The 23,954-nt window shown below is 58.9% G+C and overlaps 6 protein-coding genes across 6 annotated transcripts; 3 read left to right on the top strand and 3 right to left on the bottom strand.

Annotated features, from left to right (window-relative positions):
- Positions 1–271: 271 nt before the first annotated feature.
- VDAG_09472 (pre-rRNA processing protein Utp22) lies at positions 272–3,743 on the top strand (the record flags this gene model as incomplete). Its single annotated transcript, XM_009658433.1, has 2 exons — positions 272–499; positions 588–3,743. The coding sequence occupies 2 exons, from the start codon at positions 272–274 to the stop codon at positions 3,741–3,743; spliced, it is 3,384 nt and encodes a 1,127-aa protein (XP_009656728.1).
- A 2,723-nt stretch (positions 3,744–6,466) lies between these two features.
- Positions 6,467–10,598, bottom strand: VDAG_09471 (nucleoporin Pom152; the record flags this gene model as incomplete). Its single annotated transcript, XM_009658432.1, has 3 exons — positions 6,467–7,572; positions 7,625–9,708; positions 9,976–10,598. 3 exons carry the CDS (start codon positions 10,596–10,598, stop codon positions 6,467–6,469), a joined length of 3,813 nt encoding a protein of 1,270 aa, XP_009656727.1.
- Positions 10,599–11,831: 1,233 nt separating this feature from the next.
- VDAG_09470 (ubiquitin carboxyl-terminal hydrolase) lies at positions 11,832–13,578 on the top strand (the record flags this gene model as incomplete). Its single annotated transcript, XM_009658431.1, has 2 exons — positions 11,832–12,224; positions 12,532–13,578. 2 exons carry the CDS (start codon positions 11,832–11,834, stop codon positions 13,576–13,578), a joined length of 1,440 nt encoding a protein of 479 aa, XP_009656726.1.
- Positions 13,579–13,907: 329 nt separating this feature from the next.
- VDAG_09469 (F-box domain-containing protein) lies at positions 13,908–15,829 on the bottom strand (the record flags this gene model as incomplete). Its single annotated transcript, XM_009658430.1, has 4 exons — positions 13,908–14,079; positions 14,137–15,110; positions 15,166–15,358; positions 15,417–15,829. 4 exons carry the CDS (start codon positions 15,827–15,829, stop codon positions 13,908–13,910), a joined length of 1,752 nt encoding a protein of 583 aa, XP_009656725.1.
- A 1,108-nt stretch (positions 15,830–16,937) lies between these two features.
- On the top strand, positions 16,938–21,313 carry VDAG_09468 (tropomyosin-2; the record flags this gene model as incomplete). The annotated part of the gene is made up of 2 exons (XM_009658429.1): positions 16,938–20,956; positions 21,022–21,313. 2 exons carry the CDS (start codon positions 16,938–16,940, stop codon positions 21,311–21,313), a joined length of 4,311 nt encoding a protein of 1,436 aa, XP_009656724.1.
- A 339-nt stretch (positions 21,314–21,652) lies between these two features.
- Positions 21,653–23,861, bottom strand: VDAG_09467 (metacaspase-1; the record flags this gene model as incomplete). The annotated part of the gene is made up of 5 exons (XM_009658428.1): positions 21,653–21,982; positions 22,032–22,201; positions 22,609–23,513; positions 23,589–23,715; positions 23,788–23,861. The coding sequence occupies 5 exons, from the start codon at positions 23,859–23,861 to the stop codon at positions 21,957–21,959; spliced, it is 1,302 nt and encodes a 433-aa protein (XP_009656723.1). The 3' UTR covers positions 21,653–21,956.
- Between the last annotated feature and the right edge of the window lie 93 nt (positions 23,862–23,954).

Below are 23,954 nucleotides of genomic sequence, written 5' to 3'. Positions count from 1 at the left end.
AGTCTTATGTCAGCTATGACTGGCAGCATGAATATGTGGCTGGATTCTTCCGCCTTATCTTATCAGAGCCCCACGCCGCTGCAGAAAAAAGTTCAAGTCGACGTGCAGGTGCGACCCAGAGGCCGTCGATGGTGAGGAGGAGCTCATGCTTTCTGTGAGGGCATCCCGTCTTCCCAACACCATTGCACGACCACGACCACGAACACGACCACACCCACGACCACACCCAAGGCACCTTCATCCGGCCTGCCAACCGACAACCCACGCCATCATGGAGTCTGGCGCCAAAAGACGCAAGGTCTCTCACCATGGCGACGCCCTCAAGTCCAAACGATCCGTCGCCATGGCCACAGCCACGGCCAGTCCTTTCGTCCTGCAGACCGAAGAGCTTCTGAAGGAGGTCAAGGTCGACTATGCAGAGACCTTTGACGGCGCCGACGCCCTGTTGAAGCAGATCAAGGACGTTATTGACGCCATTGCCCCGCAGGAGGCCGCTCCCGTACGAATCCCCCTCTTGGCTCTACATCATTTAACACTCGTCTCGACCATGAACTACGCTGACCCTCTGTCCTCTCTTGCCGCTCCAGATCTCCGATGCCACGCGCAAGTTCCAGAAGAAACACCACGTCCAGATCCCCTTTCCCGACCCCAAGCCCGCCGCCGACGCCCCCTACAAGCTCGCCTACGCCAAGCCCGCCGCCTGCAACGTCGTCGGCAGCTACGTCTCGCGCACCATGGTCCAGGGCCAGGAGGACAAGTGCGTCGACATGATTGTGCAGATGCCCGCCTCGCTCTTCCAGGACAAGGACTTCCAGGCCATGCGCTACTTTTACCGTCGCGCCTACTACATCGCCACCATTGCCGCTGGCGTTCGCGAGGCCCTGGGCTCGTCTGTCGACCTGCTGTTTGAGAACCTCCACGAGAACAGCCTTCTGCCTGTTTTGACCGTCCTTCCCAAGGTCGCGGAGGAGAAGAAGGGTGCGGGAAAGGCGGGAAAGGCGGGAAAGGCGGGAAAATCGGAAGAAGACGACTCGGAAGAGGAGGATGACAGCGAAGATGACGACAACGAAGACGAAGACGACGACGACGAAGACGACGACGACGACGACGACGAAGACGACGACGACGACGACAGCGACGCTGCATACGCCATCCGCATCATCCCCTGCGCCCCCGACGGCCTCTTTTCCAAGTCCAAGCTCATCTCCACCGCAAACAACAACAAGGCCGACGGCGCAGACGCCCCGACCCCGTTCTACAACTCAACCCTCAAGGCCGAGGAGACATTCGTCACATACCTGCGCGTCTTGACCCGCGCGAGGACCCAATGCAAAGCCTTTGCCGATGCCTGCATCCTCGGCAAGGTCTGGCTCGAGCAGCGCGGGCTCGGCGGCAACATGTCGGGCGGAGGCTTCGGTCACTTTGAGTGGGCCATCACCATGGCGCTGCTGCTGCAGAAGGGTGGCAGGAACGGCCAGGCGGCCCTGTCGTCTTCCCTCAGCAGCACGGAGCTGTTCAAGGCCACGGTTCAGTTTCTCGGGTCCACAGACTTCGTCGCCAAGCCCTTCGTCTTTGGCGCGCATGCTCGTGGCGAAGAGGCGATTCGCGAGGCAGGCCCCGTCATGTTTGACGCCGACCGTGAGCTCAACATCCTGTTCAAGATGAGCCCCTGGTCCGCGAACCTACTGAAGTACCACGCCGGCATCACGCTGGAGCTTCTCAACGCCCATGTCGCTGACCAGTTCGAGGCGGCCTTCATCACAAAGGTCGACCTCCCGCATCAAATGTATGACATCAACATTGAGATTGAAGACATTGATCTCGAGCGCAACAGCGCCGCAGCGGACCGCCAAGGACCTTTCTGGAACTTCAGCTCAAGAGTGCACAAGACGTTGAAGAAGGCACTGAACGACCGCGCCGCTCTCATCCACATCAAGCTGCCGGAACAGTCGGCATGGGAGCTCGACACGCAGCCCGAGGCCAGTACGCCGAGCGTGCTCATCGGAGTCGTCTTTGACCTCGCCAACATGGCCAAGCCCATGGAGTATGGTCCGTCGGCCGAGTCGCAGAAGGAAGCCGCCAGGTTCCGTCAGTTCTGGGGTGACAAGTCGGAGCTGCGAAGATTCAAGGACGGCAGCATCCTCGAGTGTGTCCCCTGGAAGCAGACGTCTGCGGCGGGCATCTGCGAGGAGATTACCCGCTACGCGCTGAAGCTGCACGCGAGCGTCGAGGAGAGCAACATTCACTTCTACGGCGGCAAGACGCCGGAAGGCCTCGAGTTCACGCCCGTCGACAAGGAGGCTTTCGACACGGCGAGGCGCGCCTTCCAGACGATGGAGCACGACCTTCGCAGTCTCGAGGACCTGCCCCTCTCCATCAGGCGGTTGGCGCCTGTTGTTCCCGAACTCCGCTACGCCTCGATTCGGCCGCCCGTCATCGGCTTCCACAAAGGCACCGCCGTTCCTATGGACGTGACGCTCACGTTCGAAGCGTCGAGCAAGTGGCCTGAGAATGTCGTGGCGATCCAGGAGGCCAAGATTGAATTCCTGCTCGACATTGACAGGAGGTTAAAGGCCGCCAAGGACAACATCACAACGTGCCTCGGCCGTGACAATGCCGTCCGCGACTCGGACAACCTGGCTTTCCTCGACGTCGTCTACGAGAACGGCGCGGCGTTCCGCCTGCGCGTCCACTCGGATCCCGAGGAGACCCTTCTCGAGCGCCAGGCAAAGAACAAGACGCTCGACCCCTACGTTCGGCTCGCCGCCGAGGAGACGCTGCACAAGATTCGCTGGCAGAACAATGACCTGCCGCTCCACACGCAGTCCATCGCCAGCTTCTGCACGCGCCTCCCCGCTCTCTCGCCCGCAATCCGCATGACCAAGCACTGGTTCAACAGTCACAAGCTGACGGGCCACATTTCCGAGGAGCTCATCGAGCTCCTTGTGCTCCACGTCTTCCTGCGCCCGCACCCGTGGAAGATCCCCTCGAGCGCGCAGTCCGGTTTCCTGCGCACCCTCCTCTTCCTCTCCCGCTGGGACTGGCGCACGCAGCCACTGGTCGTCGACTTTTCCGACGACATGTCTCCAGAGGACGCGGCGCTGTCGCAAACGACGCTCGCCGCCTGGCGCGCGCGCGACCCCAACATGAACCACGCCGTCCTCTTCGTCGCCACGTCCAACGACCCAACGGGCCAGTCGTACACACGCACGGCGCCGACGAAGCTCTCGGCGACGCGCATGACGCGCCTTGCCAAGTCGGCCGTCCGCCTCGTCCGCGAGCAGGACGTGGCGCTCGAGATTGACGCCCTCTTCGAGCCGTCGCTCGCAGACTACGACTTGCTCCTCCACCTCTCGTCCAAGGAGATGAAGCGCGTGCTCCGCGACGCCGCCGCCGACGCGGGTGCGCGGCACTCGGCGTTCAAGAACCTCGACGCCCGGACGGGCAAGGTGCCGCTCCCGCTGGCACGGCATCCCGTGGACGTGCTGCTCGGCGAGCTCGAGGCCGCGTACGAGGACAGCCTCATCTTCTTCCGCGGCGGGCGCGGGGACGCCGTCGTCGGGGCCATCTGGCAGCCCAAGCTCCGGAGGCAGGCGTTCCGGGTCGGCCTGCCTTTTAACTTTTCGGCCGTCGGGGACGGGGACGGGGACAGGGACGAGGTCGAGGTGAACAAGGGGGCTGTCTTGTTGGAGATTGCGAGGATTGGGGGGGCCATGATTAAGAGGATCGAGGTTGCGGAGTAGCTTGGATACGCATGTCGGGTGGATGCGTATGTCGGGCGCAGCTTGCGCTATCTACAGACCATAAGGTCTGAGTTGATATCCTTGATAATACCATTTGTTGAATTCAGCTCGTTCGTCGACTACAATGCCGTCTGAGGTGAGGTTGTTCTGTGGAAAGATGCCTGGCGTCGAGCTGGCGGTTTTCCTAGACGGCTTCTGACGAGGGGCGACAAGGCCACTCATAAGGAAGCTCACTCGTCCGTTCACGATCCTTTACATGTGCTCAAAATTGATAAGAGTCATCTGATCTTAAACGTGTCGCTGATTTCTAGTAAGCAGAGCTTGAGAGCATTTCATGGAGATGAGAGGCATCAAGAGGGTCTAAAGCTAGGGTCTATGGATGATACCTGCGTTTGGCGAACTTGAAGTGCGGCTTCTGTCACCCTTGCCTGAGCAGTCTGCAAGAGACGGTACATTAACGAGATGAGGATGGTGATATATCACGCCACTATAAATCCTATACAGGCATGAGGCTCCCACGCCGCTGCGCCATCCTTGACCGTCAAGATACTCATGACAATGATGAGATGTAACGCCGCTATAAATCCTTTATAAGCAGAAGGCGCCCACGCCGCCGCGCTCCTTCGGCCGTCAAGATGGCCATACTCAAGTTACTCGCTTTACAGGATTCATGTCAAGTCATCCGGGGGCAGATTCCTCTACTTGAAGTGATTCAGTTGATTCGTTCCCGTGGCGCCAGCACCTCTAGGCTTGTGTGCTTGTAAGTATGTTCCCAGGCCTAGGCTCGCGTTGCATGTGTTAGTGTTGTGCTCTTGCTCTGGGCTTGGGCTTGAGTTCTACACTGGCCGTATTTAGGAGCGCTTCTCCTTAGCTATGTGATCGTTGTTACCAATTATACGTCAGCACCCTTTTCCGCCCGTGCCTGGTGCTATGGGGAAGCTCGCGGTCGTGTGCAAGTCTAATGAAGCGTCTGGTTGTATTCCAGGTGTCCGCTAGTTACGGGGTTCATTTCGTGTCCTTCAGGCAGGATTCTGTTTGAAGGTGATTTAGTTGCTTCGGTTCCGGCGGCAGCGCCTCTAGGTCTAGTGTGTTGATTAGTGTCAGAGTTGTTTAGAGCAGAGTGAAGAGGTCTTCCACACGTGGTCCGCAGGCAATAGAAGATAGGTAGGGGTCGGAATACGTATGAATTCTGGCCCTCCGCAGCATATATATATATCCGTTTCTCGTAGCGCTTAGCCCCTGGCCGACCTGCTGAGCGGCTCCTGGCGGCTCCGCAGGGTCGCCTGACGGCTAGCATGTATACGGGCCTGGGCATGTCTTGGATCCTGGCTTCAGCAGTGCTGAGAGCACCTTGTCTTTGCTAACTAATAGCGTTTCTCGTCTGAGTTGGTACCATGCCTCTGTCTGCCCAGTTGGTGCTCATGGGAAGGCTTTGGCCGTGGCTGCGAGCCAGTGAGACCATCTCGAGATGACCCAAGGAAGGGCAATAACAGCCGCGAGCTGTGCACGACATTGCTTGCTTTCCACTCATGTATTTATCAGGGCGTCGATGCAGACGGGGCTCGCCGTCTGTCTCCGTCCGTCTCTGTCTCAATGTCACCTCACATCGGTAACGTCAGCCCTGCGCGACTCACGGTAAGAAACCCAAGTCTCTGAGATAGCAGCCTACAGCCCTCAGCTCATGAGCGTTCATCCAAGTCCGCAAGCTACACACATACACGGCTCTACGGTCCGAAGTTTACATCAACAGCTACAGCAGAATCTGGTCAGCGCCTAAGCCTTCCCATCGCGAGGTTCCTGTAACCAGGCGGTTGAATCACACTCTGTTAGGCTCAGGCACTTGTCCGTAGCACGAAGCAGCCGAGCAACCAGCCTCGGTCCGGACCTGTCGATTAGCCACGAGCCAGCCAGCTTGTACCATTTCATAACGGCCTGCTCAGCTGCTCCGGATCCGCAGTCTTTCACTGTCTTGCCTTCTCATTCTTGCATGCTGCTCGGACTTTGCGGTTTGCTCAACACTGGCTGGTAAACTCCCGTTATAGTCCTCGCGTTCCTACCGAGAGTTCACAGGCGCCTCACCCGCCCATCCCTTCAACGCCGAAATGAAACCTCAGTCCTTCATATGATCGACAGCCAAGCGGCAGAAAATAGATATCGCCAGTTGGATTCAAGGGTAAGACGAACAGTACGTCTGCATGCCTGTGCGTTACTTGGTTTTTCGACAGACCTGCCCGCTATAAGTACAACTACCTAGGTATGGACGGATGACTACCTGTCCAGATCCATTAGAGCTCTTCAGGCTGCGGTGGTCAGTTGATGTGCTGAGGTTTCATTTCGGCACGAAAGGGATGATGTAGGTCGTACCGTGGGCTTCGGCCATGTTGGATGTCCGGACAGCCAGGGCCGCTCGCCTGAGCGCTGGGCATTCGATCACATCGAACGTCGGCTTTTATAATCCTAGGCTGCAGGTCGTTCCTATGCAAGACAGATTGAACTTGCTCACCACAGCTCACCACAGCTCACCACAGCCAACTCACGCGGACAATGCACAATCGAACCTGAATATCCCTACATAATCAAACGCCATGCCGTGGTATAGATGTCCCGCGGTGCCGCACTGCACCTCGCCAGAAGCAGCCCGCCCCGCTGGACCTTCCGTCATTGCCCATCCCAGCTCATGTCCCACTCATCTCCCATCTTGTGCCGGCCTGCGCTCGCCGCGCCTAGTACTTCAGCAGCTTCTGGTCCTTGCCGTCCTGGACCTGCTGCGTCGAGAAGGAGCAGAACTTGTCCTTGATGGCGACAACCTCGTACGTGCCCTCCTCGCTCGCGCGGATCACGGTGCTCGTCTCGTACGAGACGCCGCGCTTCGTCTCGAGCACCTCGACCTTCTGGCCGCGCTTCGGGTTGGAGCTGCGCGTGTACGTAAACTCAAACGGCGGCGTGCCCCAAAAGTCAAAGTGAATCTCGACCTCGTTGCCCTGGTGAATGTCGACGCGCGTCTGCTTGCCCTTGCTGATCCGCACGGCGGGCAGCGGGTGGATCGTCTTGGTCATGTCGACCGACGCCCGGCACTCCGACGCCTTGTCCGAGACGGACGTGATGGTGAAGTCGCCCGGCGTCTCGGCCACGCGCCGGAAGCTGGTCGTCTGCGACTTGGCCTTGCGCTGCTGGCCTTGGAAGTCGTACCAGATCTCGAACGGCGGCGTGCCGGACAGCGTGTACGCGATGCGCTCGCCCACGCAGAAGTCTTCCCGCGTCTCGAGGGGATAGATGGCCGGCGCATCGTACAGGTGGACCTGCACCGAAGGCGCGTTGAGGTCGTACCGCTGCAGGCAGCCGCGCGCGTCGCGCACTTCGCGGATCCGCACGTGCTGCACGCCGAGGTGGAGATGCTGTCGCGGCATCTGGATCGAGTACGAGCTGGTGCTGATGCTGGGGATCCGGTAAACCTCGGGCACCGTTCCGCCGTGGTGCTTAATCTCAAGCTCGAGGTAAAAGGGCGCAATGCCGGTGAGCGTAATGGGAATCTTGTCCTCGTTGTCCTGCTCCGACTGGCAGTACTTGAACGACTGTCCAGGCTTCACAAAGGATGCAGAGGGCTTGGCGTTGACGCGCTGTCGCACCACGAGAGGCGTGAAGTTCTTGTCGCTATCGTAGAGAACGTCGGCCAGCGCCGAAAACGTGTACGTGTACTCGCCAGCCTTGGACGTGTCCATGGCGATGGTCGCCCGGTTCTGAGCAGCGTCGAAGTCCTTTGTGCTCCTGGAATCGGCGCCGCGGAGGGGCTTGTGGCGGACCGAGTACTGGACGTGGTAAGGCGAAGCGCCTGCGATGGTTAGCATGAAAGAAGCAAGAGTTAGGGCCGCAGTGAGACGCACCCGCAAGGTTCAGATCGAGGCCGTCAATGTCGCCCTCGCACACGTCAAGCTTGGTGAAGCCAGATGTCGCAGGAGAGATTGTGTCTGACTGGACGAGGCTGATCTCAGGCCGAGCATACCAGTCAACCTCGAAGCGTGAAGCCTGGGGATCGACCGTGCCGGGGCACTGCTTATCAGTCACGTCGACAATCTCATAAGTACCCTTGGATTTGACGACGATCTGGTCGTTCGGCTTGGTCGCCACCTTTTGAAGTACCTCGCCGTTGCCGTGGAGGTTGCGGTACGAAACCGTCCAAGGCGCTTCACCCTGGAGGCGAAGAGGAAGGTTCACCTTGGCATCCTCGACAGCCATGACCTTTTGCTTCTTCTCGGCCAAGCCGAAAGCTGCTCGGGGTCGCTGTCTCCGGACGGAAATCTTGACCTCGTTCTCCAGATGGTTGCGGCAGCCGGCCTTGTCCTGAACGCTGCTGAGGGCGAGGACATGGTCTCCACCCTTGGTGAATGGCGGTGTCTTGATCTTGTAATGCTTAGACTCGATGCCGGTAACACGCTCCGTCTTGCGCTTGCCGTCGTGGACGAGCTCCCACTCCAAGGTGAACGGAGCGTCGCCCACGAGACCAACGTTCACCTCGACCTGCTCTTCCAAGCAAGCGTTGATGACGCCCGTGTTGTGTTCGATGCGCGCCACGGCCGCTGGCTTGACGTTTTGTTCGAGCACCATGTCGGGGCCAGATAGCGTATGGCCCTTGTAGATGGCATCGTCCACGGACTTGAAGATGTACCTGTGAAGGCCAGCTTCTGTGGGCCGAAGAAGCAGCTGCTGGCGATGACCCTGCACTTCGGCGTATTCGGCCTTTCTGCGGCCATTGTGCTCGACGTCCCAGCGGACGACAAAAGGCGGCGTGCCGGTAAAGTCCACATCGACTCGGAGGCCGACTGAGTTGCCGGCGCACTTGTCGGGAATCTCCTCGGCGCGCAAGGAGAGAGTTGGCTCGAGAGGGTTGAGCAGGAGGCACGATGAGGGCTCCTGAACCTCGCCCTCACAAGAGCCAGAGGAGATAGAGGTCAAGGTGTAGAGGCCGGGTTCGGAAACAGATGGCTTGTCCTTTGAGTTCTTGGCCGTGTACGACCCTGTTTTGACCTGATCACCGTGTTCTCCGCCGCTCGTCAAGCTGTCGATGGGCGAAAACTTCCACTCCAGCGTGTGCGACGTGTCGTCGGGAATTTTGCCTCCAGAGGAAGGGATGTGAAACGCGACGGGCAGCCTCGACGCCTTGCCCTTAGCAACCTTCAGAGGCGTCCTCAGATCGCATCCCCTGAGTTGGGCGCTCGGGCGCTCCTTGACCTCGAAGTTCCGGACGAGGTGCTTCGGGCGAGGGTGGTAGTCGAGGTCAGGGCCCCCATCGCCGTACTTCTGCACGTTGCCGAAACCGTCGTGAACCTCGGTCACGGCGTACTGCCACTGGCCGGATGTGTCAAGGGTCTCGTTCAGTCGGACCTCGACAGCCTGGGGCTTGACCCAGGCAGAGTCGCCGCTCTGAGGAAGCACGAGCGCCGATGATTGTGAGCCGAGGAGAGGCGAGGCAAAGTCGTCTGGCTGAAGGCTCTGGAAGTGGAAGCTGTGGTCCTTGCCATTGATGGTCCTGCTGTAGTGGATCTTCAGCGGCGGGGTGCCGGTGACGTCGATGAAGAGGTCGGACAAGTCTCGCTTGCAGCGATCGGACGCCTCTGTCTTGCGGAACTCAACCTTGGGGCACGGGACGATGTAGGTATCCTTGGTGACCCGCTTGACCTCGAGCTTGTAGTTGTCGAGCACCTTGCCGAGGCGGTAGATACCGGGCTTCTTAAGCGGAATATCGACGGAGACGGGGTTCGAGTCGACCATGAGATCCTTGATACCCTTGGCGATTTTATTGACCTCCTTCTTGGTCATCCGGATCGTCTCCTCTTCGTCGGTCTGCAAGTCGATGCGGATGAGCTCGATTTCGGCGGGGATGGTCGAGTTGAACTGCAACGGCACGGACACGGTATCGCGGCCCTCGCCGAGGCAGAAGGGGATCTGGTCGTAGTTGAGCACGGCGGAGCTTGGGCAGGTCAGCATAGGCAGAAGCAGAAGCAGAAGCAGAAGCAGAAGCAGAAGCAGAAGCAGAAGCAGAAGCAGAAGCAGAAGCAGAAGCAGAAGCAGAAGCAGAAGCAGAAGCAGAAGCAGAAGCAGAAGCAGAAGCAGAAGCAGAAGCAGAAGCAGAAGCAGAAGCAGAAGCAGAAGCAGAAGCAGAAGCAGAAGCAGAAGCAGAAGCAGAAGCAGAAGCAGAAGCAGAAGCAGAAGCAGAAGCAGAAGCAGAAGGGCTTACCCCTCGGGCAGAATGTTGATAATCTGCCGACCCATGATGAGCGAGTGGTTGTGCAGAATGGAGGAGACCTTGACGCTGTGCTCGGAGACGGAGATCTCGCGGTCATAGAAGATCTTGAGGAAGCCCACGAGCCACGGCTGCCAGGGCAGGCCAATGTTGAACATGAGCAGCCAGTTTGTGATGGAGTGGAAGGCCCAGACGCCGAGGACGGTGGTCTGGGAGAGCTCGAGCCAGGGGATGCGCATCTCGGGGAGGCCCATGAGGAAGACAAAGTCGATCAGGACCCATTTGAAAAAGAGCCACACGGACATGTCGTTGTCCTCTATCAGGCCGACATAGTCGTAGAGCTTCCACGCCCACAGGATGACGTACACGGCGGCGGCGTAGAATCGCTGTTGCGGGCCATCGAGGAAGGTCAGAGGGATCAGAGGCTCGCTGGCCGTCGATGTCTGCGATGTTGCTGGCGCCAGTGGCAGGGTGGAGGAGAGTCGGGAGGGCCGTGAGGTGCGAGAGGCGGCTGGTGGAGGTGATTCGGAAGGGCTCAGAGGAACTCTTCGCCTCGGGGCTGCGGTTCCTGGGGTTTGTGGGAAACCACCAGTCCGCTGTCTGGGTGTGTCGCTCATGGCTGCTGCATGCCGTTTGGGAGGATGGCAAAAAAAAGGACGGAAGACGAAAGACGAAAGGTTGGGCAGCGGGCAGAGGAGCCTGCTGATGTGGTGTAGGGGTATCAAAGACCGACCATAGATGAGACGCTCCAATGGTGGGAGAGCTTGGGTGGTGGCCTTTTGGAAGGGTCAAGAAGGCCGACTGGCGAGTGGGAAAATGATGGCTCTACGTGAATGAATGTCTTCACGTCTCTGGACTCTGGACTCTGGACGCGACGGGGTCCTAGAACAACACTTTCTTTGGTACGTGGGGCACAGCTCCTGGCAGCTTGGTTTGTTGACGGATGGTGATTGGCCTTTTGAATTAGATAATCGACGGTGAGCTTTGACACAGGGTTCCTCTCGACAGCCTTGTGGTAAATCCGATCCAGCGCCTGGTGTGCGGTGTGGATCTGCTGCAACACCAGCTCGTCGCACAGGGTGAATGCGACGACGGGTTTCTCGGTAATGCTGTGATGCTGTGATGAGAAAGGCATGCCGAGAAAGGCATGCTCTTGGTATCTACCATCACATTTATCCTACTTATCGTCGTCACAGCGCTTAAGGCAACTCGCCATACCTTGCTCTTATTCTCAGAAAGCCATCTACTAGGATGCTGCCATGATTCTTTAATGCTACAACCCAGCACATCCACTTGACCACCTCTCTCTGTTTGAGGATCCCGACAGCTCGCTTCCTGCGTCGACAGCCTCATGTCTGAGTGTTGCTCCAGAGCGATGTGATCATCTGTAACTGAAGGTGTGTACAAGAGTTCTTTCAAGTAGCCTGAAGAATATGGCCAGGCCCTACGTGGAAGGTTCGCTCTTGCCTGCCACAATCCACGTTTGCCTGATCCTACTATCGTCACTCTCACTATCGGCCTGATTTCTGCCTGCTGCAAACAACTTTTCACATTCACGTACCTATCCTGTTGACGAATGGCACAATGGGTAACAATCCATCACAATGGGTAACAATCCATCATATTGTAATGGGATCCTTCCTTGCTGAAGTCCTGAACCTGCCAAACCCTTTTTTGCAAGAACTTGCACCTACCACTTCATCCTTGCCTACCTTACACACCTCATCTCAACCCACCTTCCATCACTACATCTTCACCCCAAGAAACTCACCATCCCATCGCGACTGCAATATCTGCCCCTATACACGCCAACTCTCATGTCCCTCGACTCCAAACCTACACAGCACACCATGGGTCGAACTGATGTGGCTGATCCCCATGATGACTCGGCTATTGACGTCTCCGAAGGTCCGATTACAGCAAAGTCCCCGGCCGCCGTCGCCGACGAGCCCGATGAGCTCATAACTGTGACTCCCCAGCCGACTCCCGCCGTTACGTCTGTCGTCAAGGCAAAGGGCAAACGGAAGCGAGCGCTCCTTCCCGATACCGACTGCGACGCAACCGACGAGCTCGCCATCATGGACGACGCCAAGGGGCCGAAGCGCAACCCCAAGCGCAAAGCCACCGAGGCCGTCGTGACGCAGAGCCGTTTGTCGGAGGATACCCTCAAGGAGGCCCTGGCACCCGTCACCATGGAGGATATCCGCCAGTGGACCGGCTGGTGCGAGCTCGAGTCTGAGCCGGTATTCCCCTCTTTTGCCCCTTCAAATCGTGCAGCGTCACTAACAGCTTGGCAGGCCTTTTTCAACGCCATTTTGCGCGACTGCGGCGTCCAAGATGTCAAGATCCAGGAACTCTTCAGCCTCGACGAGGATTCTCTGCAGCTCCTGCCCCAGCCCGTCTACGGCCTCATTTTCCTCTACCAGTATTTCGCCCAAGACTGCGAGGTCGACGATGAACAGGGCCAAGACGACGCTATCTGGTTTGCCAATCAGGTACGCTCCCCCTCCCTCCTGGCTTTGTGTCCCGAGCCCTCCTGACAGACAACAGACAACCGACAATGCCTGCGCGACCGTCGCCATGATGAACATAGTCATGAACAGCGACGTCGAGCTAGGCCCCGAGCTGCAGGCCTTCCGCGACTCGACAAAGGACATGTGCTTCGCCCTGCGCGGCCACGCCCTCAGCCAAAACGCCCACATCCGCACCATCCACAACTCGCTCACGCGCAAAATGGACCACCTCAACGCCGACCTCTGTCTCAGCAACAGCGCCGCGGCCTTTAAGAAGAACGCCAAGAAGCGCGCCAGGGCCGCCGCCGCAGGCACCAACACGACGCCGAAGAAGAGAAAGAGCACCGCCGCGGCAACGCCCAAGCGCAAGAAGAAGACCAAGATCGACTCGGACTCGGGCTTCCACTTCATCGCCATCGTCCCCGCCCACGGCGCCGTCTGGGAGCTCGACGGCCTCAAGAACGGGCCCGTCCGTCTGGGCCCCGTGCACGACGACGCCGACTGGGTCGCGGCCGCGACGCCGTTCATCCAGGACCGCATGCGCCAGCTCGGCGAGGACTCGGTCCACTTCAACATGATGGCGCTGTGCAAGAGTCCGCTGGCGGCGGCCAAGGCGCGCCTCGCGCAGAGCGCGCGCCAGATGGAGATGCTGCAGGTCCGCGGCCGGACGGCGGGCTGCGGCGCCTTTCGGGAGCTGGTGGACGGGAACCCGCCGCCTCTGGCTGCTGCTGCTGCTGCTGCTGACGAGAACGAGCACGAGCACGAGCACGAGAACGAGCACGAGAACAAGCAGCTCGGGCAGTACGGCCTGACGAGGGAGCACGTGGACAAGGCGCCGGTGGATCCCCTGTTCGCGTTCAAGGTGAAGGAATCCTCCGTGGCGACCGAGGACCTGCTGAGGCTGTACGGCGAGCTCGTGACGGCGCAAAAGGTCGCCATGGGCGAGTGCAGGGACGAACGCGGCGGGCTGCGCGTGGACGAGGAGCGGCTCCAGGGCCGGAAGAGGGATCACATGGCGGCCATCCACAGGTGGCTCGAGGCCATTGCTGCGCATGAAGCGCTCGGCGAGATGCTCAATGTTTGAACCTGCCAGAGTGGCAGACGGATACCGTGTCGAAGTCTCTGTTTGTCGGGGAGAGGAGAGCCTGCGATCATCGTTGGCAGGCCAGGTTACAGTAGCGTCCATCATACGAGTCTGAAGAATACACAGTCGAGGATAAACGGCCAATTTGGTTGCGAACATGGCAACTTGATACGCCCAATTTGGTTGCTGAACATGGCAGCTTGATACGCCCAATTTGATCGCTGAACATGGCAGCTTGATACGTGTGAAATGTCGACGCCAGGCACGCACAGAGCAGAACGACATCCTCATCTCTTCGTCTCTTGTCATCATTCTACCAAATCCAAGCGCTAGTCGTCCGGAAACTCCTCCGTGATATTCGACACGAAAGCACACGTCGAGCGGTCGAACCGCTTAAAGTACAGCCCCGCCTTCTCAAACCGATCCGGAGCCAGATCCGGATCCGTGACGAGCTCCAGATTGTCGGCCCTAGCCACAACAGCCGGCGGCCCGTCCTCGATCCTGGCGGCGGGGTCAGCCCACGAATTCCGAGACGCGAAACAAGCGAGCCAAACTTACATGCAGTTGTAAAAGGTGATGCCCGCGTGCTGGATCCACCCGTAGACCAAGCCGAGCCTGTCGTAGCGCGCGTGGCGCACCACCTGGCCGATGCGAAAGGTCATGTCCGGCGCCCGCCGCCGCGGCACGGGCGACTCGTCGTCCTCCCTGCGCATGGGGCGCGTGAACTCGCTGGCCGAGGTGCCGAGTATGCGCTCGCTGAGGGGCGAGTAGTACTTCTCAATGAGCCACACGTCCTCTGTGCGGTGTGCGTTGAACCAGAAGGCGAGCTCGCGGCTGCTCTCGCCAAACTCCTCGGGCGCGCCGGGCGTCAGCAGCAGCGTCGCCCAGGCCTGGGCGTAGACGGCGAGCTCGAGGTTCTCCGAAGGGTGGCCGTGCAGCATGTTGCCGGCGCGCAGAAACGGGTCCTGGCCGCGGTGGTAGGTGTACGTGGCTTTGATGTTGGTGGCCATTCGCACGACGAGCGTCGCGGCGGGCGCGGGGTGCAGGAGGCTTTCCAGAGACCTTTGCCAACCGACACCGAGCACGAGGGTACGCAGCGTGTCTTTGGATACTTCATAGTCTGACGCGAAAGGATCCAGATACATCTCGTCAATTGCAGCCTCGACATTTCCCTTCCCCGTCTCCTCCGTCTTGACCCCGTCGAGATTCGTGTCGCGCGTGGCATACACTACTGCATGTACATGGCCGGGAATGGCCAGGCAGTGCGCGTTCAGACCCAGGCGTTCCGCGAGGCAGCAGAAGATGGCCACGGATATCAGAGGCAGCGACTCGTGCTCCTCCTGTCGCAGGGCTTGGCCGATGAAACAATTTCTCAGATTTCGATAGTTCTTGTGAGGATCGCTCATGCCCGTCAGATTGTGCGATCGAAGCCATCGGTTCAGAGCCAGTGACTTGTCTCGCGTGCTTTGTCGCTCAAAGCCATGTTGAGAGGACCGGAACTCAAGGGCTAGGTCATCGAGGATGCGAGATACCTTGACATCATGTCAGTTCATGCACGGCGCCAGGCGCAACCAACCAACGACCTACGTGGTCCATGTCGCCCGTATCATCCTGGATGACAAACATGTCGAGAGCAGAGAGAGCCGACTCCAGAGCGCGCGGTCTTCGCCACGGGGGGTCTCGGCCGCTGGCCACGATATCCGGATGGCGGCGCAGGCTGTCCCAGACGTCGAGGGCGAGTCCTCGGCGGAGGCTCGCGAGAAGGGCCTTGCTGTGATACCTGAGCGCTTGTTTCAGTGAACGGAGTGATGGCTCGGGGAATACCTATCAGTTCCTACCGCCTGGCCAGCACGTCGTCCGCCGTGTCAATGGTGTGGCATTGCTCTAGCAAAAAGTCCTTTGCGTCATAGCCGAGGAGGCAAATCTGCTCGAACCTCCTCACGCGGCCGAGCTTGGTGGCGAGAATGCCGTCAAAGAGGTTGGAGATGCGGGCGTTGGTCGCCTTGCGCACGAGGAACAGCGCCTTCCAGTCGACGTCGGAGACCTTGCCGTCGAGCTTGGCCTGAAAATCATGGTCAGGCCCCCAGTACGTGAAGGCCGTCTGACAGTGCTGGCGCCATAGCAGCGGCTCGTTGGCGATCATGTTGAGTCTTCTCGAGAGCAGCTGGACGCGGAGCAGGTTGTTCTCGGGCGAAACGAAGGAGAGAATGTGGTGGATGATCTCATCGGGGATCTCTTCCAATGTGGGCATGGTGGCGACGTGAGGGAGGCGAATTGCTCAGCGTGTGGAGGAGTAAAGGGAAAAAAGACTGTTCAGAGGTTAAAAGACCAGCAGAAGAGGGTAGCGAGATAGGATGACCTCTGTCAAGACTCAAAATGATTTGCCGTATAGTTAAAGGATCTCCTGAGAGAGGCAAATGGAAAGGAGGGGTCGGTCCCGGCTATGGAATCAGTTCAGTTGAAAATTGAACCCGTCATGGTATGGATGACCCCTCGGTTGGAGAGCTCCCTTGGGGGGGGGGGGGGGGGTTGCCGTGAAGAAACCTGGCACCTGGTAGCTATGTGCCCGGATAGGGTAGCTCGATATTGGTTGCAGCGCAGATCTAGACCGGCCTGGGACAGTCTTGACCGCCGAGTGTGCGCGTCTTGGTGTGTAGTTGGATGACCCTGGGATGGATGGGCGGCTGAGTCGCTCTCACGTGGAAGCTTGCAGCTTGGAGATGCTGCGGCTGTGACGCTAACAGATGCAGGGTTCTCCACCCTTGTGGCATGAGTTTTGGGCCATTCTGGTGGCATTTGCTGGGTGTAGAGATGCATTTTGGTGGGTGGGCGTGTCGAGGGGGTTCTTGGGGGCCTGGAGCTCAAAGAGGCACGATTCAACGGCACCAGGTCATGTGTGCGGGGTAGTTTGAATTGGTGCCTTGATTGGTCGACACGCTTAGTCACAATGGCCACCCAAGAAAGTAAACGAAGCTAACCCAATATGGATGGAATGTCAACAAACTGGGGAAAACGCGCCTCGTCCATTGCATCACGGGCGCAAGAGCCACCCTCGCGATTGCAAGTTGAATCACGTCCATATTTCGCAAAGCAGGCAAGCACAAGTCGCGTTGACACCTGCTCGTTTTTTTATTTTCAGCCTTGCACCGCGAAGTAGTGAAAGCTTGAACCGCACACATACTATCGCCAGCCTCACAACTGCCGAGCTTCACGTGCTATTCTTGCTGGTTTGCAATTCTTTATGTTTCGTTGCATCCATGTCTCTACGCACGACGAGATAAACATACATTCGACTTTCTAACCCACATCACCACCACAACACCACCACGACACCAACCCGCCCCCCGAGCCACCAAACAATGGCACGACCCGGTTATGGCGGTGTCCTCGACACGCCAGGAACCAACGCTGGCGACGCGACATATCTCGACCGCCAGCCCGACTTTGACATGTCGCAAGAAGTCTCCTTCCAGTCACCGGCCAAGGACAAGAACATCTTTCAACAGCTGCGCAACGGACGACCGAGCCTCCGCACACCACGCGGGCGCGGCCCCCTGGCCGACCGAAGAAACCTGCCGCTGCAGGGCGCCGAGTTCACGCCCATGCTCAAGTCGGCCACGCGGAACAGCGCACGACGCGCCGCCTTTGGCAAGGAGAATGGCGTCGTGCCAGCGACGCCCGCCGCCCTCGACAGGATCGAAGAGGACCTCACGCCCATCCCCAACGCCGACGCGTCCATGTACTCGCGCAACGCCTCCTACGTCGACAACACGCTGCCGCAGGTCGACACGAGTAGTGCCAACTCGACCCCGCTCGTGCCGCTGCCGAGGAGAGGAGACGGCAAGGGCCCCTTGCAGGACGGCAACCAGCTGTCGCTGCGCGAACAAGAAAATGTCATTGACCGCATCGAGAAGGAGAACTTTGGCCTGAAACTCAAGATTCACTTCCTCGAAGAAGCCCTGCGAAAAGCCGGGCCCGGCTTCAGCGAGGCGGCTCTCAAGGAGAACACGGAGCTCAAGGTCGACAAGGTCACGATGCAACGCGACCTGCAGAAGTACAAGAAGCACCTGACGACGGCCGAAAAGGATCTCGAGAGCTACCGTCAGCAGATGCTCCAGCTGCAGGAGAAGGCCAAGAAGAAGTATGCCGACGAGAAGCAGTTGGCCGAGATTGACCGTCTCCAACAGTCACTGGAGGAGAAGGAGTCAGATATAGAGTATCTGCAGCGCCAAGTGCAACAAGAAAAGGGAGATTCGGCAGAGATCGAAAAGCTGCGAGACGAAATCGGAGACCTGGAAGCCGACTTGCGCGAAAAGGATCGCCTCATTGGCGAACACGAAGACCAGGTTGATGATCTCCAAGCCAAGCTGAACGAGAAGGACGAAGTCCTGGGTGAACGCGAAGACGAGATTGAGGATTACAAGGCCAGGCTCAAGAGGGCAGAAACAAATGCTGCTGGAGAACACGACGAGCAACTCAAAAATCTCGAAACCAAACTGCAAGAGACGGAGGCCCAGTTCAAGCACGCACAACGAAGGATGATCGAGATGGAACAGGAGGCCGAAACACAATCCCGACAAGCGCTGCGAAGAATCACCGAACTCGAGCAAAAGGCCGAGGACGAGTCCAAGCAGGCTCAGCGAAGAATTCTCGAGCTCGAACAAAAGGCCGCGGCCGGTTCGTCGGCCAACGACGAGTTGGAGGACGCCAGAGACACCATTCAAGACCTCGAGGCCAGCATCCGACGGTTGGAAGCTCAAGTCGACGAGATCCAAGACAAGGCTGACGACGCCATTTCGGACAAGAAGAGGGCAGAGAGCGATCTGCAAGAGCTGCAGGAAGAAATGGCCAACAAATCAGTCGTCACCAAGGGGTTCAGTCGTCAAAAAGAAGAACGACTCACCCGATTGCAGAAGGAGCTGGAGCAAGCCGATGAGAGATATGCAACGCTGGAGAAGGAGTTTTCTCAGGCAATGACGGAAAACCGCAGCCTCAAATCATCCGTCCAGGAGACACGACAAAGCAAGGACCTCTCTGAACAAGAGCACCATTCTCTCGTTGCGAAGGTGGAAGAACTAAGGAAAGAACTTCAAGCACGGATCGACGAGAAGAGCCTGCTCCAAACACGCCACGACGCGTTGACCAGCGAGTCTGCCTCTCTGCAGCGTGATGTTTCGCGGTTGCAGAGATCCGTCGATGAGTTGGAAGAGAGCCTCTCTCAGGAACGTGATCATGCCCTGGGAATCGAGACACACATTCGTAACCAGTTCAAGGGAGACATCGACCGCCTCAACGACGAAATTTCGGATCTTCAAGCCGAGATCCGCGAACGAGACAACTTGTACGACAACGACAGCGAGAAGTGGGAAACGGACCGCCGCACGCTGCAGTCGGAGCGCGATCGAGCACAAGAGAAAGCTTCGAGCCTGGAAAGCACTATTGCTCGGCTGCGCGAAGCGGAGGGCAACCTATCCGGAAAAGAGGCACAGCTTCAAGAGGCGTTGCGAAGTGAGGCTGAGCGTCACAAGAACGAGCAAGCCAGTCTCAACCGCCAGATTTCCGACCTGCGACAGGATCTCGACTCTCGGCAGTCGATGCTCACGGAGTTGCGCAATGAACTTTCTGCGACGCGAGACGAGCTGCGGCAAACCCAGGTTGACTACCAATCACAGTCAGAGAAGATCGAATCACTAGAGGATGAGGTCGAAGTCCTGCAGACGACACTAGATGAAGAGTCTGAACACTCCCGCGAGGAGCTTGAAGCTGCTCGACGCGAGTGTGAGGACCTCAAGCAACAGCTCGAGTCCCTTCGTCGCACTGCTGACCTGGCCCGTGGTACCGCCAGCTCATACCAGCAGAACGAGACGCGCGCCAGTGCGTCCCTCGAACGACTGCAGACGCAGCTAGACGACTCAACCGCCCAGGTGGTCAAGCTTGGCAAGGAGAAGAAGGACCTGCAGGACCGGCTTGCATCTCTGGATCTGGAAATGCGCTCGCTGAGGAACTCGCTCGCTGAAGCGAGGGCTGAGCGTGACGAGGTCGAAAGTGAAATGAAGAGGCTGCAGCACTCAGGCGAAGAGACTCTACGCGTCGACCGCGAGAGACTCGACCTGCGGACTGCCAAGATGAAGCTCGACAACGAGGTGCGCCGCTTGAAGGAGGAGAACAACGTGCTCATGGAGCAGAGGAGGTCGCTCGAGAGATCGCTGGAAGATGAGATTGACAAGTCTGCGGAGGAGGAGGAGCGTCTCAACCAGGAGATCCTCCAACTGCAGTCCAAGCTCAGGGAGGCGTCGTCTTCCGATGGGCCAGAGTCTTCATCCACGCGCAGGACCATCCGCGAGCTTGAGCGACGCATCCGAGACTACGAAGATCAACTCGCCGCCAGGACCAATGTCCCCGTCGGTAACGTCACGGAGGGCAACAGCGAGTTGTCACTTGTCCGTCGCGACCTGTCAAGCGCCCGACAGAGGGAGCGCGAGTTCTTGCAGCGTGAATCAGCGCACAAGGACATTGTCAAGAACCTCAAGCGACAGATTGCAGACCTCGAGCGCCAGGCCCACGAGGCCGAGATGTCTCGTCTCATCGCATCGCCAAACTCTTCCGGCACGTCCGCTCGTCCGTCGGAGGTCAACAGCCTCCGCACGCAACTCTCATCCGCCCAGCAGTCGGTGCAAGAGTTCAAGACCAAGGCGCGCGATGCCGAGCGCAAGATGGGGCAGATCGAGCGCGATTTCCAGTCCCGCCTCGACGACCTGGAAGACCAGAAGGCGTCGCTCGAGCAAGCGCTCGAAGACGCGCAGCGCGACGCCGACGAAGTGACGGTCCTCCACGAGAAAGCCCTCCGCCGTCTCAGCCAGAAGCTGGACAAGTCGGAACGCGAGCGCAAAGCCGCGGCGTCGAGCCGCCTCAACCTCGACAGCATGTCGTCCGAGCACCGCAACCTCCAGGAGCTCCTGCAGCGGTCCGAGGCGGAAACGGACGCGCTCGAACACGACGTGCTCCAGCAGCAAGACGCCATCGACGCCCTGTCGGCCGCCGAGGCCTCCCTCCGCCGCAAGCTCGAGCGCACGCGCAGCGAGCGCGCCGCCTACAGGCTCACGGCCGAGAAGCTCCAGCGCGACATTCGCGAGCTCAAGGCCGCCGCCGACGCCGCGCCGCAGGGGCCCGCCGTGTACGACACGCTCAACGAGTCGGCCATTGACACGGTGATCCGCGCGGCCGAGGGCGCCGAGGAACGTCACGGCAAGGAGCTCCGCGGCATGGCGCTCCAGATGGAGTGGATGCAGGCGCGCTGGGAGCGCGAGGTCAGCATGCGCGCCGACGCGGCGTACGCCAAGAAGTTCCTGCAGCTGGAGCTCGAGGTCGCTCACACATGGTACGTCCACTCATCTCCGTTGCAGGAGAAACAAAAAGTAGCTAACGCGTCTTGTCCCCCCGCAGCAACAAGGCCCAGCTGCGCGAACTCGAGCAGATCCGCACCGAAGTCCTCGGCAGCCGCCGCGCGCTCGCCGCCCCGCCGCCGAGCCTCGCCCGCCCGCCGGGGTCCCGCCCGACCTTCAAGTCCGTGGCGACGATGGCGCGGTTCGTGGCGCGGGCCAAGATCTGCGCGCGCGCGTGGGCCGCGCACGAGGCCACGCGCAAGAAGCTTGCCGACAGGGTCGAGGAGATGCGCCGCGTCAAGAAGAGGAGGGGGCTCAAGGTCGTTCGGGACGAGGAGGCGCACGCCGTCTGAGCGCTGCGTGGGCATGTTGTCGTCGTCGGGACGGGGACGATTTCGCTATCGAGGAGGGTATGGATGGCGGGACGGCGGGATCGATATGCTATGCGCTATGCCTGTTGGCGTTGTTTGGGTATAATACGTGCACTAGCCCTGGAAGGGCAGGGATGGACGGCGTCAGGGTCATGATGGGTTTTGGGGTTAGGGTTCTGCATGAGAGGGCTGGCTCGGCCAGAATGAAGAATGTAATGATTCCGCCTGTTGACCGTTTCGCTTCGGTGCTGTCGGCAGTGTCATTGTGACTCGCGACGTGTACAAGTCCATTGACATCTCTGCATCAAGTTCGGACCAAGACAGTTTGACAAGGTTGCATTAAGAGTATGCGCTACTACCACAGAATCGTGCAACTACCAAACTGGGCCACTGCTTTCTCCCTTGTCCAAAAAACACATCGCCAGTCTCCGTTGAATCTTGCCAAAACAAAAAACATCCATCCCACTTCCCTCCCTAGACCAAAAATGCAAGACCTTTACCCTCCCCCTCCCTCCTGCTCTTGAAACTGCCACCCTATCCAGGGGTATTCGCTGATTCGAGCCCAGTGAAGTGAGCGCTGAAACTTTTTCATATACAAGACGGGGCCGTAACGCGTGAGGTATGATTACATGACGAAGAGAAGGTTCGTGTCTGTGGTCGTCAGTAGTGAACAAGGCACAATCTAGGCGAGAAGACTTACTCAGCGGGTGGCTGCAGGACAGCTGAGGCTTCTGCGAGTACTTGGCCTCGAGCTCGTCACGGATGCTGTTGAGCAGCTGCACGTAGCTCTGCTGGGGGTTCTTCTTGAGAGACGTGATAAAGGCCCACGACATGGCACCGGTGGCCTGCTGAGCAATGGTGGCGTCCGCACTATCACGGTAGTTAGCATCCGAATCCACATCGTCGACGCTTGCTCCAGGAACAAGGGTGCTTGTTGGCCCTCCGCACTTGCGGCGCGCCAGTGATCCAACGTGACTCGTCGCCCCAGACGCAAAATCGGGCCGCAACATGGGCCGACTTTGCGTCTAGGACGTAAAGACAAGGATCTTTCATATACTGCTAAAAGGGGAGGAAGGAAAAAAAAAGCCATAATCGGAAAGCTGGCCGGTGGCTGCCAGTTCCTGTGTCCTCAATGGACTCCCGTCCACCAAACTCCCAGCAATGCGGTGAACACCGACTGTGAAATCGCTTTCCTTCCTCTTCTATAAAAATCAAGACCAACACGCGGGGTCTTTCGTCGTCAAACATAAGAGACATATATGCTGGGGTATACATACGAGGTTTGGTCGTCCTTGCTGCCGGAGAACATAATGACGTCTGCCGGAGACGTCTTGGTGGCCATGGTGCGCTGGTGCGCGTCATCGCCATTGGTGGCCTTCTTGAAGAAGCCCATGATGTTGTTGGCCACGCCGCTCATGTCGCCCTGTGTGTAGGACGAAATGACACCCAGGAGACCCTGGCCAGCCTCCTTGGCCAGGTTGGGCTCCTTGAGGATGCCCTGGGTGTTGTAGACGTAGGGAAGGTCGAGGGCGGTACCGGAGTGGCACGAGTCGAAGATGGCAGTCAGCCTGACGCCGGGAGGCAGAGACTTGACCATGATCCTGTGCATCTCATCATCGACAATGTGGCCGACCTGGCGAAAGTCGACAGGGTACACGACCTCGTCGTAGCCATCGTCCTCGTCGCCGTCGAGATCCTTGGTCTGGCCGCCATGGCCCGAGTAGTGGAAGAAGAGAGAGTCGTTGGGCCTGGCATCCTTGACCAGCCAGTGCATGGCACGCAGCAGGTTCTGCTTTGTCGGCTGGCTGACGGGGTTTTGCTGATCATCGGTCAAGATAACCATGTCCTCCCGCTTGTATCCGAAATTCTCCACCAGATAGGCCGACATGTTCTTCACATCGTTGATGCAGCCTCGCAGCTGGCCGCGCTGGCCAAAGTAGTTGATGCCGATCAGGAGCGCTTTCCTCCTGCCGGTGCAGTTGGAGTACTGGAAGTTGTAGTTGCTCGGAGCGCCGTGGCCAAACTGCTGAGGGGTTGTCGGAGGAGGCGCCGGAGCGTTATGGTTGCCGTGGACGTAGGCGTTCGAATTGACTGTGGGCATGGCGGGTCTGCTGTTGTAATTGGGCTGCGGCGGGCCGTAGCCGCCGTTGTAGGGCTGTTGCTGCTGTTGCTGAGGCGGTGGCTGATTCGGTGGTCAGTGTGACAAGTCCAAGACACGCAGCGTGGGACGGAGGACGGCAATTGGGGGAACACTGACAGGTCCGTTGTAACCGCCATACTGCTGAGGAGGCGGCTGGTTGTAGCCGTACCCAGGACCGGGGCCGGCGCCGGGGGGAGGGCCAGGTCGAGGCTGCTGGTAGCCATTGTAGGTGGGCTGTTGCGGTCTGCGGTGGAGGATTGGGTCAGCAAGGCTCACGGCTGCGCACGAGATGAGGTCCGAAGGGATCGAGGCGCACAGAGAGAGAGCTATGGAGGGAGGGAAGGATATGGGCGGTAGGGTTGCTGTCGTGGGGCGTAGGCGGAGAAACATACGGGTAATAGCCGCCCTGGTGCTGCTGGTGTTGCTGCTGGGGAGGGTAGCTCTGCTGAGGGGGCGTTGTGTACCTCCCCGTGTAACCCTGAC

The sequence above is a fragment of the Verticillium dahliae genome, genomic scaffold, assembly GCF_000150675.1.
Source record: "Verticillium dahliae VdLs.17 supercont1.26 genomic scaffold, whole genome shotgun sequence".
Lineage (NCBI taxonomy): Eukaryota > Fungi > Ascomycota > Sordariomycetes > Glomerellales > Plectosphaerellaceae > Verticillium > Verticillium dahliae.
Note: the sequence above shows the minus strand (reverse complement) of the source record. Positions and strands in the feature narration are given on the sequence as shown.